At 38.1% G+C, this 19669-nt stretch overlaps 1 protein-coding gene across 1 annotated transcript; it reads left to right on the top strand.

Moving 5' to 3' along the window:
• The first annotated feature begins 70 nt into the window (after positions 1 to 70).
• Positions 71 to 17714, top strand: pdcd4a (programmed cell death 4a). The gene is made up of 11 exons (XM_055158045.1): positions 71 to 541; positions 7051 to 7353; positions 7777 to 7874; positions 9242 to 9355; positions 9877 to 10098; positions 10545 to 10642; positions 11427 to 11541; positions 14375 to 14482; positions 15180 to 15290; positions 15789 to 15928; positions 16015 to 17714. Exons 1-11 carry the CDS (start codon positions 493 to 495, stop codon positions 16064 to 16066), a joined length of 1410 nt encoding a protein of 469 aa, XP_055014020.1. The 5' UTR covers positions 71 to 492; the 3' UTR covers positions 16067 to 17714.
• Positions 17715 to 19669: the final 1955 nt, after the last annotated feature.

Genomic DNA, 19669 nt, shown 5'->3' with positions numbered 1-19669 from the left:
AGGCCCGCTGCTCTGTGATTGGTCGATGTGGACCAGCACCCACCCTCCCGTCTGGCCACTCCCCGTCCGCGTTTTCTCCACGTGATTCATCTCGCTCGCTCTTTGCTAAGTTAAAAACAGACTTTGTTTATCTTACTGGCTGTTTGCAGCAATGCTAAGCGACTAGTTAGCTTATTTCCCTCCTTTAGCATCCGAGCTATTTGACTCTTCCCAGCTAAACAGCTGAGAAGAGCTCAATATTCTTGTTTACATTTTTCACGCGTACTTGTTTTTTGTATTGCCTAATCGTGTTCAATTGTATATTTAACTAAAAATACCGTGCAGTGCAAAAAGGGATCAGAAAGGCTCGAGCATCGTTTACCACGTGTTACTACTAGCTGTGCCTCTGGGACCTTTTGGATACCGTTTACATTGAAGGAGTTTTTTTGCAGGATCAGGCAGCTTCAAGCAGACGACGTGAGGATTTTGTCTGGGCGATTTTCGTAGAGCGCGATGGCGACTCAAGTGGATACGTGGTCCACGGCTCAGCCTGCTGCTGACGGTGAGTCCCCTGCAAACCCTGCGCTAAAAGCGGCTATTTAAAGCTCAGTCTAAATGGAAATAACAGCTCAGTGATTGCTGGTGTTTTCGCCGTGCCCCATTGTCCCTCTGCACGGGGATGGGCGCACTGCCAGCCAGCCTGTGCTCCACCATGTGCTCACAGATCACACTTTGTAGGATTTACACAAACCCCACAGCACTCACAGCTCACTGCATTGCGCTGCAATAATATGATTTTTCATTTAAAGCTCAGTGTATTTTTGCGGTTTAGCCTGAGCGTTCATTTAACCCTTTCGCGATTTTGATTGGGCCATGCTCACTTCCGCTTTGTATGCACATTGGCGCAGCTAAAACAAGCTTCATATTTGTTGCTCATACGTTTGCTTTCATGTAAAACTATACAAAATCTTAATCCACTGAGAAGCAATATAATCCACACGTTATTTCACTATTAACATTTGCACTTCGCTTATCGATGTCAGTGCGCTTTTGCTGCTTTCAATTTGGTTTGTCTGTGGAAGCGCCGTGTCTAATAAATAATCCGCTACTGCATTTATGTGTTCATTTGTAATATTTTTGTAGACATTGATTGTGTAATTATCTCCTAATCGGTTTGCTGTTTTTTTTAAACGTGCTCAAACTTTATTGGTGCGCGCTCGTGGTACACCGTGCTCTCTGTTGATGGTGACGTCCACATCTATAGGGCATCCGAGCCAATGGGAGGCCTTACGTAATGTGTGCTCGGCTCTATGTGTTCAATGTTACATAAGTTGCAGAAATGTATTGTTAGCTATATATAAAATGTTTTCATATATGGAAACGCGATACTAGAATATGCAATACAGCCCCGTCAGTGTTGTGGGTGTTAAATAAAGAGTGTTAAATCTTGGCAGCTGACACGGGGAGATTGCACTAAGCCAGATGCCGTTTTTATTGAGGATAGTGTGATGTGTCCTGGTGCTGTGTCTGCACTGTTTTGCATGAACTTGACCCCTAAGGAGCCACGCCTGATTGAGCAGGACTGTTGATGAGGCGGTCACAAACTGCTGTCAAACTCTATAATGTGCTGGTATGACGACCTCAATGCCTTGTAGGTCAGTAACCAAACACAACAGAGACCAGTAATAGTTTTAAAGGGTCCCTATTAGGATACTTTATATGTTTTAACATTGTTTCCTCACCAAAAGCATACCTGGAGTTGCGTTTTGTTTCATTGACCCATGTTTAACACAGAAATCCTGCATATTTAGGCTGTTGTCTAAAACTGAAAATACTCTCTTCCACATTGTGATGTCATGTAGTAATATGGGAAGTACCCCAATGTGTTTTAACACTCCATACACCTTCATTAGTATCATTTCGATAATTTCAGCCCTGGAATTGCCCATCTCTACTGAACTAAACTTGAAATTTACCACTACATGATGTGACATGTTGGAACAGAACAGTTTGACCTTTGGAGATATACACTAAGAATATGAATAAAGAGTTACTCAAACATGTGAATGAAACAAAACACAACTCTGGGTTTATTTCTGATAAGGGAATAACATTATAACATGGCTAAAAGCGTCAAGAGTCAATATAGGACCTTTTAAGACTCATAACAGTCTGTAAAGGCCTTATAATAATAACAATAATAATAATAACTTACTGCTTAGAGTTCAGTAGTGCACACACTGAAGGCGACTAAAAACTAAAACTTTGGGTAACCTTTCAATTAGTTAAAGGATGGTGCAGCTCTAATTTCGGTGGCAATGTGTGTGTTTAGACCTGCTGTTTTTGTTGTAGCCTTTTAATTATACGGTATATTTAAAAATAAGATTACTGGGATTATCCTGCTTTAAGTCAGTGGCATAAAATTGTTTCTATATTGATCACAATATTTCTCTGTAGCGCAGTATATTGTGTTTCAAAATGTGTTATCCTGACAGGCTTTTTTAAACCTACAGACTTATGGGATCTGTGTAAAATAAAAAGAATTATAGAGTTTATGACATTGAATACTAGAAAAATACTGCTCCTGGTTATATTGTATTGTATTATGCTGTATTATATGGTTGCATGCTGAGTGACAAGTACACACTTTGTTTTACTTCTCTCTTGGCCTCCACCCTTCTGTTTTGCCTTCTTCCCAAACCCACACATGGTCTGGACTTTTGTACACACAGTGTCGTTTATAGGCTTCAGATTACTGGACAATCCACTGGTCTGATGCAATGTGCTGCTTAAATTGCATTAGCAGATAAGGTTTGTGCTTTATCTCAGATGTACAAAATCTCTAATCAGATTGTTAATGAACTTGTTTTCACAGATTTGTTTGCACCCACATATAGAAGCACACATAGACAGTGTTTAAAGCAGTAGTCTGAGTCTGTGTAGATGACAGTTTAACTCCAGTTACATCCACACCCACTTGTTTTGCGTAGATAATCTACACATGAGTGTATTTTTCCACACTCTTTTTTGTTTATTCTGATATGTAGTTGTTATTGTGCTAAATAAACACATGTTGTTAATGCATTTGTACAGACAGTGACGTGAAGAATACTTTGTAAATGTAGTTAGTTACAGAATACTAAACGCCTGTATTTATAAAATGTATTTCAGAACATATTCTGATACATGAGCCAGTCAGAGTACTGCATTCTGAGTACTTGGAATACTTCTACACTGAGTTGCATTTACGTTATAGTGTAAAAACGCAACATGGGATCAAAAACAGCTTAATGTTTGCTTCACCGTTTGTTATGCATTTCCCATCACCAATTAGAGAAGTTCAAATCACACATTTACTCACCACAAGAGCAGTGTTTTATGTTTTTCTCACTAGTTACGTGCAGTTTGACTCCTAAGTTGTGTACTTAAGGACCTCCATGTATTCATTTTAGAAAAGTAACCGTTTTCTGAAGACCAAATGAAAGGGAAACTGTACCGAATACAGATACTCAAAATAAATATTCTGCATACGGTACATATATGAGCTTCCTTCCTATTACTATGTACAGATACTTTCTATGGAGCGCTATACATAGACCAAATAGGGTAAGTTTCACTATATCAGTCTTTAGACCTCTGGGAATCTATATGAAGTAACTGTTGGTGTTGGCAAGTGGTAAAATCTGCTGATAAGTAGGCTGTCAAAATGATTAAAAAATGCCTCTAGGATGAACTTGAAAGTTTTTGTATTTTTGCAAAGCAGCACATTGTGAAGCTTGTTTTGCAACTCTTGGCCCACACCTTTTCACTTTTATACTTTTTTCCTATTGGCTGACTGTGTGTTTGGCACGCTGCCATTGGCTAGTTCCTAATTTACTGCTCTTGCACAGCCTGTGGCCCACATTTGAGAGGAGGGAGGAGCTACAGGGGAGGACACATGGTCAGTTGTTTACAGGTTTTTGCGACAGAAGGAGGGTGTGTAACATAAAATATGAGTGCACTATTAGAGGTAGAAGCTTAGAAGTATTTTAAAATGTTTTCTTTATTGAAATAAATCTTGACCCACTGATGCACACATTTTTCCAGTTTTTCACTTGGTTGTAAACACTTAGAAATGGACCTGCTTTAATTACAATATGGACTTATAATTCAGTGTATGAAAGTTGGAACAGTATATTTTGGAGCTTGATATATATCATGTGTACAATTTCTTTGTAAAAGTGTAGAGATTCTGGATGTTTTAGTTGTAATACACTAAGATTTGAGCTCTAGAAGGTTGAATAAGTAATTTCTGTAGCTATTATTGGCTCATTCTTTAATCATTATTTATTTGTTGCAGCTCAGGACATTTAATGATACAGTCTATTTAAAAAGGCTTTGCTGGGATTATCTTGCATTATTGCTATTGTGTCAGTGGCATAAAGTAGGTTCAATATTATTATATATTGCTGCATTTCTCTATAGCAGTGTATAGTGCGTCAAAATGTGTTATCATTATCATAAATTTGCATGCATTTGCCCTTGTCCTGTAATCTATGCAGCCTTAGTTTGTTAGGAGCCATACTTAAGACCATGCGTGGAAATGCAAAAGTATTCATTACACACTGAGACATTCCTGCTCAGGCGGCCCCTCTCTTTTACAGTACAGGCATGTGACTCAGCCCTGACCAGGCCATATGTAGTCAGGTTATGTCCAGCAGGGGCACACCAATCGCGAGACGACAGACTCTAAAAAATGGTGTCAGTACGTGTGGAACATGTGCTTCGTGTAGCTGTAGGGATACTCAACTCCACCTCTCTCTCTCTCTCTTGTTGTTGTTGTTGTGTTTTGACTTCATACTTCATACAAGGCTGCAGTTGGCGTTTTTTGATAAATGCCATATTTATTTCTGACCCTAACACGAGGCTGTACCATTCTCTGTGACTAGATCGTTTACTTGCTAATAATGTCTGAAGCTGGTGAGTGTCCGTGAAGCATCTGTGGTGTAGGCTTTGTGCTGTCGTCTCCTGTGTTGTGTTTCACTTGTTTTGTGACCTTTGGCCTGATTTTCAAAGCACGACCATGAAATATGTAGGTGGGTTTGACATGCAGGGTTGCACAGTTAGTTTTATTTGCAGGTAAAAGTAGTAGTGTGATGTTAGCAAATGGGGCTGCACGAGTGTGGGGGAAAACAAACAAACAAAAAAAAAACATCACATTGCAAGTAGATGCACTATAGTCTACTCTTAAAGATGTGTAACTTTTCAAGAGGGGGTCTGCAACCTGTTTGTTTCCATGCAGATGTTAACGCTTTGCTTTACATTGTCCACTGTACAATATTAAACAAATTTGTCTTGCATAAAAAATATCCATTCTTACTGTGAGTGGGGTCGCCTCTCCACAAATTTAACCTGTAATTTGGTTTGCAGATATTTAAGTTTATGGCCATACTGTGGAATATTCTAGGCACATCTCTATGGAGACGATCAATTGACAGATCCTCCACCAGACAAGTTGCACAGTGCACCTTTAAAAGTGGGATTCTGTTCAGAGTTCACATTGTAAACAATTCCAGGAGCATTAACATTTCAGAGAAGAACTGGTGCATCAATTCATGAAACACATGTTTGTAGAGGTCTAATTACAGGTACAACAGGATCTCACTATAAAAATACAGGATATTTTGTCCGTGGCAGAGGACATTCTATTATCTAAATATTTGAGTTTTGAAAAATGTGCCAACTCAAATAATGAATTTGATTAGACAGTGATTTATTGTGCAGCCCTGTTCCCATGGCCGCCTACACTCAAAAAATCCCATTGGTTCTGTTGGAAGATAATTCAGCCATCAATGTGATCAGATGCTTGAGGCTTGAGATGTGATGTTTTGTACAGGCTGTAGATGCGGTTGTTTTGTTTTTATAGCAGATCTAATATGCAAAACTGACTTTTCAAAGCTTTTTAATAGGGGTGTGCAAAAATATCGGAATATCGATATATCGTATCATTTAATGTGATGATACAGTATCGATATAGTGGGCTACTGTATCAATATATCACCAAGAGTATTTTTAGGTGTGTTTTACTAAATTATTTTGTTACAGTGCTACAGTTTTGTTGCTTGTGGAGTGAAAGAAAGCTCATTTATCCGACACATTTGACATTTTTACAGTTTTGATGATTAAAATGTTTGTGTTTCATATGAACTTTGCACAAGAAATGGTTTAACAAAGCCTTTTAGTATCACAGCTATGATTTAGCCTTAATTTTTTATTAAACCGTATCGAATCGATTCGAAATATATCATATTGAATCGAAAGTGTACTGTATCGAGATATGTATCATATCGTGGCCTGTGTATCGAGGTATATATCGTATCGGCAACTTCTTAATGATACCCAGCCCTACTTTTTAACCATGTTATAGTTGTTTTCCCTTCTCATTTACCATCTCCAAGTTGTTGTTGGAGTGATTCGTGCGTGCTTGAAAAATCTTTAATTGCTTATCTTCAATATGCCATTTTGCCAATCAATCCTTGTTTTCACCACCACCAGCATACACCCACGACACCCACACTTACTTCATTCTCCAATTTTATTTTTTTAATCTTATGTAAGTAGGCTGCATTGCATAGTCATTTTGTTGCAGATGAAGAAAAATCTGCTACTTGCTAATGTGATCTATAGCTATACATAGGAGGTGGCGACTGTCGTCACAGTTTTGTAATGTGGAAGTCCGCGGACTTGTTTCTTTTTTGTTGTTTTAGATTAATATTAAATATATCAAAACATTATATATTAAAATGTGAAAATTAAAACATAATGATACATGGGTGTCATAGATAACTATAACTATAACTATATATAACTATAGAGCACAAGCATAGTAGGTCTTTAATGAACTTGGTAAGAGATTGATTTTTGAAAGAAAGATCCTTACAGTCTATTGATAGGTAACTTCTTGATGATTTTGTTTCACAGATATGTTACATGTTTTTAGAATGTAAACAAAACAAAAAAAAAATCAATTTTTTTTCTTCCAGTAGATTCTGTGACTGGCTACATCACTAACTCTAAATCTTTTGTCGATAGGCGTGTTCTCTTACGACGAGAAGCTGTCCGAGGCAAATCGTCATGGCAGCGATGACGACGATGCCCTGAACGAGAGCGAGATCAACGGGAACTGGACCCCTCAGGAGAAAGCCCTGCACGAGGCCAGACTCAAGGCCAAAGCCAAGCGCCGCCTACGCAAATCCTCATCCAGAAACTCCACTAGTGACTCCATCTCTGAGTCTGGCGAGATGGGAGGGGTCGACCCACATAGTCCGAAGGGCAAGGTCCCCACCAATGACCGCAAATCCAGGATGGGGAAAGGTCGGGGACTGCCAAAGAAAGGTCTGTATACATCTCCCTATTCCTAAAATAGACAGATTGAAATATGTTAACATGTAAATGATACTAGAAAGTGTAAACACTAAATCAAGAGCCATGGTCTTATTTTATGTTGTATAGTAAAGGCCTTATATTATGCTGAATTGACTCTTGTGAGATTTAATCTTTAATCTTTAACCTCAGAATAACCTTTTATGACTAGTCTATCTACATCTCCAAATCTCAGAAGGCTACACAACTCCAGGTCTGTTTGTGATGGGGAAACTACATTATAACATAGGTCAGAAAATTTGGTTAACCACATGAAGTCCTTGAGACCTGTGCATGGTGCATCATGGCAAAGACAAATGGGAAAATTCCTACTGCTTTTGTATACCCATATTCTTCAGGCTGTGTAGCTGTCTGACACATCTGTGGTCTCCTCAGGTGGAGCAGGGGGTAAAGGAGTGTGGGGCGCAGCAGGGATGGTGTATGAAGTTGAAGAGCCAGACATACGGGACCCCAACTACGATGAATCTTCTCAGGTGACTTAAGTTACACAATCAATTACCCTTATGTCAAAATCACAAGTAAACGCAAGACCCATGTGGGACCCACAAGAAATCCAATTTAAGACATCAGCAGGTCTGGGTCGTAATGTGAATGTTCCTGAGCTTTATTGAGTGAGTGGAAAAGAAATATTCAAGGCTGTCAAGCTCACTGACCTTGCATTGGCTGAAATGGATAACTAGATGAACAGGAACAAATTCATAATTGAAATAAAACACCAGCCTTTTTTTTTTTTTTTTTTTAGTTTTCAGTTCTAGCTGAGTCATATAGTCATAAAAATCTTGGGACACAACATTCCAGCGCGGAATGATGGAATTCCATAAAACTGCCCATGCAGAGGACGAGCAGAGACTTTGTTATTAATGCTCTGCTCTCACAGTGACAGAGGTCGGTCGACGCTGGTCTGGCCTATTGTGGGCTGCGGTGGTCTGTTGTGGCCTGTTGTGGCCTGTTGTGGGCTGCAGCTTTTTGTCCGGAGAGGAGAGAGGCCAGAGTTCTAAGCAGGGCTTTTATTTTTTCACACAAATGTGCTGATGTGGAGCGACTGTGGCCAGAACAAGTCTGCAGAAAAAGCTTGAAACAAGAAAATGATTGTCCTTCAGCACAAGAAACACCTGATGCCTTCACACAGATGGCCGAATCCCAGCACAGTCAGCAACTTTCTCTATCTTTGCAGCTGCTATCAAACTGTGTGAAGGCCATGTCTGCACCACTCAGTCCACTCCTACAGAGTGAATGTTAACAAAGGGAAGAGCAGGATTTGGACTGGGCAGAAAACCAGGAAGTGGCACAGAGAATTAGACTAGATTGGATTAGAAGACAGGGTCACACGGTGCATTAGAAGAACAGAGTTGTAATGTGTAAATAAAATGGTATCCTCTGCAACGACTATGCAGTTGTATTTATTTTCAGGTCACTCAGTTAAAATATTGTGCTTTTAATAAAATGTATACAACATAAACATAAATATTGCTTTCTACTGCTTGCTGGTGGTGTTGGTGGTTTAAGGCATTGGACATGTGGCTGTTGCCTTTGTGCCGACTCATGAGTTCACTTCCCAGCCACGATTCTTTGCAGAATGTCTCTATTCTTTTTTTTCCCTTTCCTCTTTAAGTAAACAATCATTTTATTGAAGGACAGACCAGGAAATTGAGCTTCAGTGCCTTATTGGCTTGTAGTGCTTTCTCTTGCCAGTGTATTTCCTATGTTGAGAGATTGCCCGGGTCAGATATTTGAAACAATAGACCAAAGGATATTTTAAAATGAGACAATTATTATTTTAAAATCCTGTTCATGGTTGTTTTGATCTGTTTTTCACATTTGTGTTTATGCTTTTCCAAAGGGTGACACAGTCTATGCCACAGTCGTTCCAGTAATAGACGAGAAGGAACTGGAAAAAATGGTTAACCCAATTGTACAAGAGTACTTTGAACATGGAGACACCAAAGAGGTCGAGGTAAGCACTGAAGTGTAATGACACAAAAGAGGGGTTATTATGTGAAATTGCTTCTACCATGTTATAATATTCCCCCATCCGAAACGTGCAGGTTTTAGATGTCATCCATGTTTGAGTATTTTAGTGATCTCTCCTCCTCTTTGAACTCCCCGTATGGTTAGATGTAAGATTCTGTGCAATGCTTCGCCCAGAAGCCTACGTCACCCATGCTCCCATATGATAATTCTACGTAAATATACAAAAACATGATACAAAATTGCACACAGTAACTTGACAAACATGATGTGATGTGCTGTCGTTTTATTAGCGGGATGCATTAGATAATGCTCTGAATGGGGAGTGACTTAACATGGGGAGGATGAAGAGACTCAAAAACGTAAATGTAACTTATAAAACATAATCTAAATATGTTACGTGTTAACAGTTATACCCCATAGAAGTAAAATACCCCCTCTTTAATGTAAACTATATATAATGTAAATGTAAATATATATGTAACTGTTGTTGTGTTGCTGTTGCAGTTGTTGCTGAAGGAACTGAACCTAGGTCCTCACAAATATGAGTTCTCTTCTTTGGCTGTGTCTCTGTCTCTGGAAGGCAAAGCCAGCCACAGAGAGCTCACCTCACGTCTGCTCTCGGACCTGTCCAACAAGATGATGTCCCAAAGTGAAATGGCCCAGGCCTTTGATAAAATGCTCAAAGAGTTGCCAGACCTCATCCTGGACACTCCAGAGGCTCCACAGGTAAACCAGACATAAACATAAACACACATATTGGACTCTTTTCTGAACCAAGTTATAATGTTTTCTTGTCAAAACATACCTGCAGTTGTGTTTTGTTTCTTTCACATGTTTAACACACTCTGTGCATATTTAGGGTGCGTTCTCTCTGTTCTACGTTGTGCTGCTTTTTAAACTCCATACACCTTCACTGGAATCATTTGGATGATCCCAGGGTCGAACAGAGTATTTTCAGGTTTGGGGATGTAGACAGACTAATAATAAAGGGTTACTCAAACATGCGTGAATGAAACAAAACATAACTCCAGGTATGTTTTTGAGGAGGTAACAACATTATAACATGGTATAAAGCTCACAGGAGTTTAAAATCAGGCTTCTTTATTCCACAAGATCCACTCTACAAACACTGTTTTGGTTCACCACTTTATTATGATGTTTTTCTTTTCCAGATGTTGGGCCAGTTCATAGCTAGAGCCATAGCAGACCACGTGCTGCCCATGTCTTTCCTAGACCGTTACAAAGGCAGAGTGGACTGTGAGCATGCCAGGTAAGGTCTTTGTTTGTCACTTCAAAGGTCATTAATAGGAATGTAACAACAACCGAAATCTCATATCGTATCGTCAAAAGTCTCTCAATAATATCGTGGGCCATCACAGTATATGAATCTCAAGTGTCCTGGATTAAATTCATTGTGATGGTACAGCAATAGGTAAAAGAAAAGAGGGAACTACATAGACCATGATCCTTTGCTCTGTTTCAGTCCAATTTATGAATGAAATAATATAATATAATAATATAATTATAGTTATTAAGCACTTTCCAGTCTTAATTCTTCGGTTTATCACTGAATCAAAGGTTTGCCAAGGCATTTAAAAAAAGAAAAAGTAGTATATTCATGATTTTGTTAACCTTTACAATATATCGCAATAAATATCATACCGTGAGATGCATATTCTGAAAATATTGTACTGAGAAATTTGGATATTGTTACATCCCTAGTCATTAATCATATTATCTATACACAATGTTAAAGGTGGAGGGTTCATCACCTGCTTGTGTCCATGGAGATACTAATGTTTTGACTGAAATGCTCTATGTTATGACATTAAATATACATCTAGTATTTCTTCAGTATGTGTTTCTATTGCTCAAAAATACAAAAACTCCGTCTTTCAGTAGGGATAACTCTCCACAGATCTGAATTGTAATGTAACTTAGTGCCGTAACCTGCTGGTCTCCCTCACAATAGTAATAATCTGTACTGTGCTGCAAATGTAACTGTATCTGTGGGATGAAGAACACCACCAAACTGCACTGATTTTTGTCTGCAGAGTGGCTTTAGACCGGGCGACGGTGCTTCTATCCATGAAGAGGGAGGTGGTTCGTCTGGATAACGTGTGGGGAGTAGGTGGTGGCCTAAGACCCGTTAAACATCTCATTAAAGAGGTAGGATTAAGTTGACCATTGCGTCAGTAATTAATACATTGTGCAACAGTCTGTACTCAGTGAATAATCCTGCATACATTTTTCAGTGGAGGCTTGGCGTGTGGGGTTATTGTGTAAGACACGCTAAGGACAAAATGTAGTCTGCCCAGTAAAAGCAGCTTTGTTAGTTTTCTACAGTGACATGTGCATATACGGGCCTGCCATGATGATTACAATATCAATTTGTGGTTCAATATATGAACACTAGAATAGGATATTTTGTGGCTCAATATTTATCTTACTTTGTCTTTGCAACAGTGGGGAGGTAGGTGGGTTAGTTTCAGAGTAGTTTCAGTGTAGATAGCTCTTCTCTTCTGGCATATATAAGCACTATTGGGAGTAGTGCATTATATAAGTAACAAATTACTGTAATGCATTGCTTTTTGCTGAAATGCAGTAATATCAGGCATTACATGGAAAAAAGTGGTAATATTTTACTCGGTACAAATGTCAGTAACGTGTGCTACAATGCATTTTTAACCTGGATTGAAGTGTTCGGTATTTTGTTTTTCTTCATACAAATTTGCTAAAATCACAGCGATATCAGCAGCAGTGAAATGCCATTGTTATGGTTCCAAATGTCGGGACAGGCCAGAGTTGCACCTGCCTAGACCGTCTGGTGACTGCAGGCAAAAGGACCGGCGAAGAGCTGCGCGGGCTTGGGGTTCTCTCAGGGATGGTCCTAGGCTCTAAATCCTGGTCCGAGATTAGTCCTGGTTTAGTCCTGGTTTAGTCCTGGTTTAGTCCTGGTTTAGTCCTGGTTTAGTCCTGGTTTAGTCCTGCTTGGATGAGCTGTGAAATCACAGCTCATCCAAGCAGCTTTTAATCAAAAACTTTTGTCCAGTTGACAGAAATTAATGCCTCTTTTGCTAATAGTAGGGAGATTTTTATAGATTTTTACAGTTTTATTTAATCCATGATTTGAGCTGTAGAGAGTAGAATAGCTAATTATCTGTTTAGTATTTTTTAATGATTGCAGCTCATGCCTTTTACTGATAGTGTTTAAAAATTAGTTCACTGGGATTCCCCTGCTTTATGTCAGTGACTTAAAGTAGTTTCAGTACTGTCGTTATTAATATTTCTCTGAAGCAATACCTCGATCTTAAAAAATTGTTATTGTGACAGGCCTGTGCACTTGTTGTGATCACTCTAACTCTTTATTGTAAAAGTTTATAGTAAGGCCGATCTTGTGTCTGTAGGCCTGTTACGATAATTACTATGTAGATTTATCAATATTTGAAAACAGGAAATGTATATTTTGGAGCTCAGGCTCAATTGTGTGTACTTTTTTTTTTTTTTTTTTTATAGATTCTGATAGGGGAGATTCTGGGTATTTTTTGTGGTGATGCAATAAAATTTGAGCTGTAGAGGGTTGAATAACAAATTATTGCTTCATTCTGCTGTTTATTTGTCGCAGCTCATGACCTTTTAATGATACTGTCTGTTTAAAAATGGTTTATATTGATTATGATTGATTATCTTGCGTTATTATTATTGTATCAGTGGCATAAAGTGGTTTCAGTATTATCAAAGAGTATCTCTGTAGCAATACATCCTGCTTCAAAATGTGTCTCCCTGCTTGACAGAGTAAATGAAACTAGTGTTGACACAAAGCCTGTTCTGTTACTGTTGTCTTTGTCAGTCTCCCACTTCATTTGTGCAGTAGTGTATCAAGATCATGTGCCCTCTTGTCTTACTGTGCAGCCTGTTGAGTTTCCACGCTCTGCTGTTGAGGACGCATTCCGTTTGTGCAGTGGTGGAACGTAACAAAGTAAAAATAGGGCTATACCTAAGTATAAATTTGAGGTATGTGTACTTTACTTAAGTGCATTTTACAGTGAATACTTTTTACTTTTACTTTACTACATCTGAGAGCATTTACCTGTACTTTCTGCTCCACTACATTTTTTAATTAGACTGAAACGTAAAAGTTTTTTTATTGTCTGCGACCTACAGAAAAGGCTGAAGGCTTTGTTTTTAATGCATTCAAAATTTATAATAATTTGAGCACACTCAAATATAACAACAAATAAGCAAATAAAAAATGCAATTGTTTCTGAACAGAATTTAGCACAAGTGTGTATCAAAGTCACTACATTTTAAGCTTCATTAGATCTCAGAATCTGTGTGAAATAATTTTACCTTTTACTCTTTAAGTACATCTTTAAACTGGTAAGTATTAATGTGATACGTTTACTTTTTAACTTTTTTTTTTGTTCCAGTATCTGTACTTTTACTGAATAAAATTGAGTACTTCTTCCACCACTGCTTTTGAGTTACATTTCTAGTGACTAGCAGCTCTGAGTGACTAATTGTCTTGTTCCAGAGATATTTACAGCAGTGGTGGATGTGTGTGTGGTTCTGCAGAGTGTGATGTAACCAAAACAAAAATAGACCAACCTCTTTGTCAGAAACATTAGTGTAACAGCACTTTTCAGAAGATGTCCTTGCTGCACTCTGAATGTTAACATAAACGTCAGCAGACTCTTGTGCGTTGATCCTGATGCCTTCGTGCTCGGGGTGTTCTACATGCATCTCTGTTGGTGGAATGTTCAGCAGTTTCCATGGTGACACAATGCACACATTAACAAACACAGACAAAAAAAGGTTTAAGACTCAAGAACAGCACATTTTCTGGAGTCTGATTATTTTGTGTGTCATAGACTTGTTTAAGCGCACAGATCATCTCACCTGTTGTAGTTCCAACCAAGTCCGCTCTTTCTGATCAGATTGTGTTAAAATAAAAATCTATTTGTTTCTTCTACCAAACAGAATATTTCTATTTGTGTTTCAGATGAACCTCCTGCTGAAGGAGTACTTGATATCTGGAGATGTGGCGGAGGCTGAGCGCTGTCTGCGAGATCTGGAGGTGCCCCACTTCCACCATGAGCTCGTTTATGAGGTGAGGAGCCATTTTACATTCGGTAACTGTGTTTTTTTAATTTATTTTTTTGGTATCTTTTTACATTTTGGAGTAAGCAAAATCCTACTGAGCCAGTATTTTAGCTAAAATGTATGTGTATGTATTATGTTATCTTTTACATTATTAGTCGAAATATTGGCACAATAGGATTTTCCTCACTCCAAAATTTCCCTCAGTAGAGCTCACACAAAGTATTTTATGTGTTACTCATGGTTTACAGAGAACTTGAATATTATTTTATTTTCCTTTTTATCATTAAGCCCCATTGAGATCTCATTTTCAAGGGAGTCCTGAGTATAAAACATCAAACACTTTTTTTTTAGCAGAAACTTGTCACACTGCAGTTCATTTAAGTGTTGCACCTTTGTGTCAGAGACAGTTAATAAATGTGTTAAACAGAAACATTAAAATGACTTTCAATATGTAATTGAAAACGAGCAGACGTTTACTGTTACCCCGAGGTCTGGCAGTGTGATGCAACTCACATGTTTAATCATCATTTATGCTCCAGGAAACACTGTGGGATTAGGGGCATAAGATAAAGAAATACAATCATTCTGTAGTCTTATTTTTAATTAATGTCAAATAAAAAACTTTGTACTAGATGTCCTGCTCATAGCAGTGCTTACACCGTGTAATCCAACGACTGAGTCATGTCTTGAATGACGTTTTTCAGGCTGTGGTGATGGTGCTAGAGGCCAGTGGGGACAATGCCGGCCGGATGATGATTAAACTGCTACAGTCGTTCTGGAAGTCTGGCCTGGTCACTCTTGATCAGATGAACAGGGTACGTCCTAATGTCTTTTTTATGACTTTGTTTTGAAGTATGCACAGATCTCTAGTATTGGTGTAAAACCCATAGACTGATAGACTGTAAAGAAGTGGGCTAAGTGAGTGTGACATCACCCGTAGCGTTCAGCTCCAGCCAAATGAAGCTCACAAGGCTAGCAGGTATAAGGAGCAAATTTGGAGTTGCTACTTTGTCTTCCTAATATGGACATTTTTTGAATTTATTTACTGACAAAATAGCTAAATAAAAACACCAGGATCATGTAGAGGGGGTTAATACAAACATTTTAAGACCAAAGGTTCACAGTAGCAGTTCTAGAGAGAGGGGTCACAATATTCCAATGTAAGTCAATGCGAGCCAGGGTCAGTAGAAGCCGGAAGTGCCCCCATGCGAACTTCCTATTTGGAACACAGCAGCTTGTGCATTAGCTATGTCTATTTATATATACAGTCTACAGTAAAAGCACAGACTCATTTATGAATGTGTTTTGAAAAGGGCTTCCAAAGAGTCTATGATGAGCTCCCTGAGATCAGCCTGGACGTGCCACATGCCCACACTATCATGGAGAGCTTTGTGGACCTCTGCTACCAGGAGTCCATCATCTCCAAACACCTGAGAGACGCCTGTCCTTGCAGGTGTGGAAATAATGCTGAACTATACATTATATATATATACACACGTGCTTATTTCAAACCAAAGTTAAATCTGTGTGTTCTACCAGGGGACGTAAGCGGTTTGTGAGTGAGGGCGACGGAGGCGTCATCAAGACCTAAGTGCAACAGGAGCAGCAGGACAATGGGTGTCTACTCATTCTCTGACCCATTTCCACTTGGGCATGGACTGAAGAGTGGGCTGGGTGTCCACTTCTTGTTATTCACCGTCTTTGACTGGTTTTGTAAAAAAAGAAACAAAAAAAATCTTTATTTGGGAGTTACTCCCCTTTGCCTAAGTCTTTGTACTTGTTTATCCAGAGGGATTTGCATCTGAGTTGCAGATAAAAGGTTGAGAATCCTTTTCCTTTGCTTTACTGGTTTACTGTTGTTAATGAAGAGGCACTTACAGCGGAATATTTTGTAAAGTTATTTAGAATACACTCTAAAGTTTTATTTTATACACAAACTGTTTTTCCAATCTCAGTGGTGTTCTTTTGCTCATGCGCTTTTGTTTTCTTTCTTTACCTTTGCAGTCGGGCGAGTATATGGTCACTGTTTGGTTGTTAAATTGGCACTTGTATATGGGCAAATATATTTTGAAAATTGAATAAAAAAAATATGGGTATTGCTTATTAAAAAACGCTAATGCTGCGTCACAGTATTCTGCCATGATTATTACCTGAAACTCTTACATAATGGCATACATCAGAGAATAATATGCATATAATATATTTGAATCATTTATTCATAGATTAGAGCTGTTAAACTGAACATTGTCATCATGCACAAATGAGGCTTCACGATTTCACGATATGTTTAAAAAGGAAGATTCTGTTCAGACTTCACATTGTAAACACCATTAACATTTGAAAGAAGACTGAAACTTGAACAAACTTATAAACAAATACAAGAATACAATGTATTTTATGTTTGTAGAAGTTTGATAAAAAAAAAAAAAAAAAAATCATTTCTTTGCAGAAGACATAAGATGCAATTATTTAGATATTGTGATTTTAGAATTGCTTCAACTCAAATTGCAAAATCGTGCAGCCCAACAAACAAAAAATGTGCCCACTACAACAGGCGTGCATCACAGAGGTTGCTATAAAATGACACAAATAAAGAGGTATGTCTGGGCAAATTGCAGTCACTTAAAGGAACTGTATGTACAATTTTTTTTTATTTTTTAATAACTGCAGACACAGGTCATGTTTATGAGGTAGACATTTTCAAATCAAATATAGTTTTTACTGATGACAATTACGGAAACAGTGGACATGACTGCGAAGTTTATGATAAAATTTGGTATTTTGGTTGTCAAAACGATTATCCATTTCATTTAAATCTTTAAGGACTCAAAACTGCCTGAGGACAAAAAGGCACGGGCAACCTGCTTGTTCAACTGAATGTAGTACCTTAAGAGTGCAGACTACACACAGTTCCTTTTAATGGAAGATCTTTGACTCAAAAGTAATGACATTTTTTCCAACTTGTACCCTCTCTGTGAGATCTGCATAATGTGTGTTGTATTTGTAGTAATAGCATCAGTCATAACTTAGCCCATGTACACTCATTTATCATGCATATAAAAGGTTGGAAAGCAATAACTAAAGGAAAGAAATAAAAAGGACCTATAGATTAATGCATGCAACAGGTTTTATTTAGATTCTACTGGCCTATTCATTTACTGAGAAGAAAGCTCTGCGGAAAACACTGCCAACTCAAATATCTTTTTATAAAGTTCAATAAATGTTTACCCCCTCTGCTGTGCCGCCTATGTGTCAAATTTTACAACTTTATACTTTTCTATACACATTTATAGTTTATTCTGCACACTCTTTATACTTTGTTCCACACACCTTTATACCTTATTTTACACATTTATACTTTCTTCTACACCTTTATACTTTATTTTACACTTTTATAAATTTTTATACACCATCCATCCATTTTCTTCTGCTTATCCGGGGCCGGGTAGCGGGGGCAGCAGTCTAAGCAGGGACTCCCAGACTTACTTCACCCCAGACATGTCCTCCACCTCCACCCCGAGGCGTTCCCAGGCAAGCCGAGAGACATAGTCCCTCCAGTGTGTCCTGGGTCTTCCCCAGGATCTCCTCCCGGTGGGACATGCCCGGAACACCTCCCGACGGAGGCGTCCAGGGGGCATCCAGACGAGATACCTGAGCCACCTCAGCTGGCTCCTCTCGACGTGGATGAGCAGTGGCTCTACTCCGAGCTCCTCCCTTTGTGACTGAGCTCCTCATCCTATCTGTAAGGGAGCGCCCAGCCTCCCTGCAAAGGAAACTCATTTCGAGCGCTTGTATCCGCAATTTTGTCCTTTCGGTCATTACCCAGAGCTCATGACCATAGGTGAGAGTAGGAACGAAGACTGACCGGTAAATCGAGAGCTTCGCCTTTCAACTCAGCTCCCTCTTCACCACAACGGTCCGATACAGCGACCGCATCACTGCAGACACTGCACCGATCCGCCTGTCAATCTCAAGTTCCGTCCTTCCCTCACTTGTGAACAAGACCCCGAGATACTTGAACTCCTTCACTTGAGGCAAAGACTCTTCACCCACCCGGAGAGGGCAAGCCACCTTTTTCAGGTTGAGAACCATGGCTTCGGACTTGGAAGAGCTGATCTTCATCCCATCAGCTTCACACTCGGCTGTAAACCGCTCCAGTGCACATTGCAGGTCCTGGTTCGATGGAGCCAACAAGACAACATCATCATTTTTATACACCTTTATACTTTATTCTACACCTTTATAGAATAAAGTATAATACTCACCTATTATACTTTATTTTACACCTGTATATTTTATTCTGCACTTTATACTTTTTTCTATACCTTTATAGTTTATTCTAGACTCTTTTATTCTTTACCTATTATACTTTCTTCTACACCTTTATACTTTATTTTACACCCCTATACTTTATTCTACACAACTTTATAATTTTTCTACACACTTTTATACTTTATTTTACACCTTTATACTTTATTCTGCACCTATTATACTTTATTTTACACCTTTATACTTTATTCTGCACCTTTATACTTTATTTTACACACCTATTACCTTTTATTCTACACTTTTATACTTTTTTCTACACAACTTTATCATTTTTCTATACATTTTTATACTTTATTTTATACACCTTTATACTTTATTTTGCACCTTTATACTTTATTATGCATCTTTACACTTTATTCTACACCTTTATACTTTATTCTGCACCTTTATTCTTTATTCTACACCTTTATACTTTATTCTGCACCTTTATACTTTATTCTACAACTATTATACTTTATTTTACACCTTTATACTTTATTCTACAACTATTATACTTTATTTTACACCTTTATACTTTATTCTGCACCTTTATACTTTATTCTACAACTATTATACTTTATTTTACACCTTTATACTTTATTCTACACATCTTTATGTTTTATTTTACTCTTTTATGCTTTTTCTGTACCTTTATACTTTATTCTACACCTATTATACTTTATTTTATACACCTTTATAGTTCATTTTACACCTTTATACTTTATTCTGCACCTTTGTACTTTATTTTACACACCTATTACGCTTTATTCTACACTTTTATACTTTTTTCTACACAACTTTATAATTTTTCTACACACTTTTATACTTTATTTTATACACTTTTATACTTTATTTTACACCTTTATACTTTATTCTTCAAATATTA

Source organism: Boleophthalmus pectinirostris, unplaced genomic scaffold (assembly GCF_026225935.1).
Source record: "Boleophthalmus pectinirostris isolate CB_2022bp ecotype Guang Dong unplaced genomic scaffold, ASM2622593v1 HiC_scaffold_22, whole genome shotgun sequence".
NCBI lineage: Eukaryota > Metazoa > Chordata > Actinopteri > Gobiiformes > Gobiidae > Boleophthalmus > Boleophthalmus pectinirostris.
Note: the sequence above shows the minus strand (reverse complement) of the source record. Positions and strands in the feature narration are given on the sequence as shown.

Coding starts and splice junctions, on each gene's coding strand:
- pdcd4a (XM_055158045.1), top strand. CDS start 493: ATGGCGACTCAAGTGGATACGTGGTCCACGGCTCAGCCTGCTGCTGAC. Junction 9,356..9,876: donor GAGACACCAAAGAGGTCGAG/GTAAGCACTGAA, acceptor TTGCTGTTGCAG/TTGTTGCTGAAGGAACTGAA. Junction 10,099..10,544: donor ACACTCCAGAGGCTCCACAG/GTAAACCAGACA, acceptor TTTCTTTTCCAG/ATGTTGGGCCAGTTCATAGC.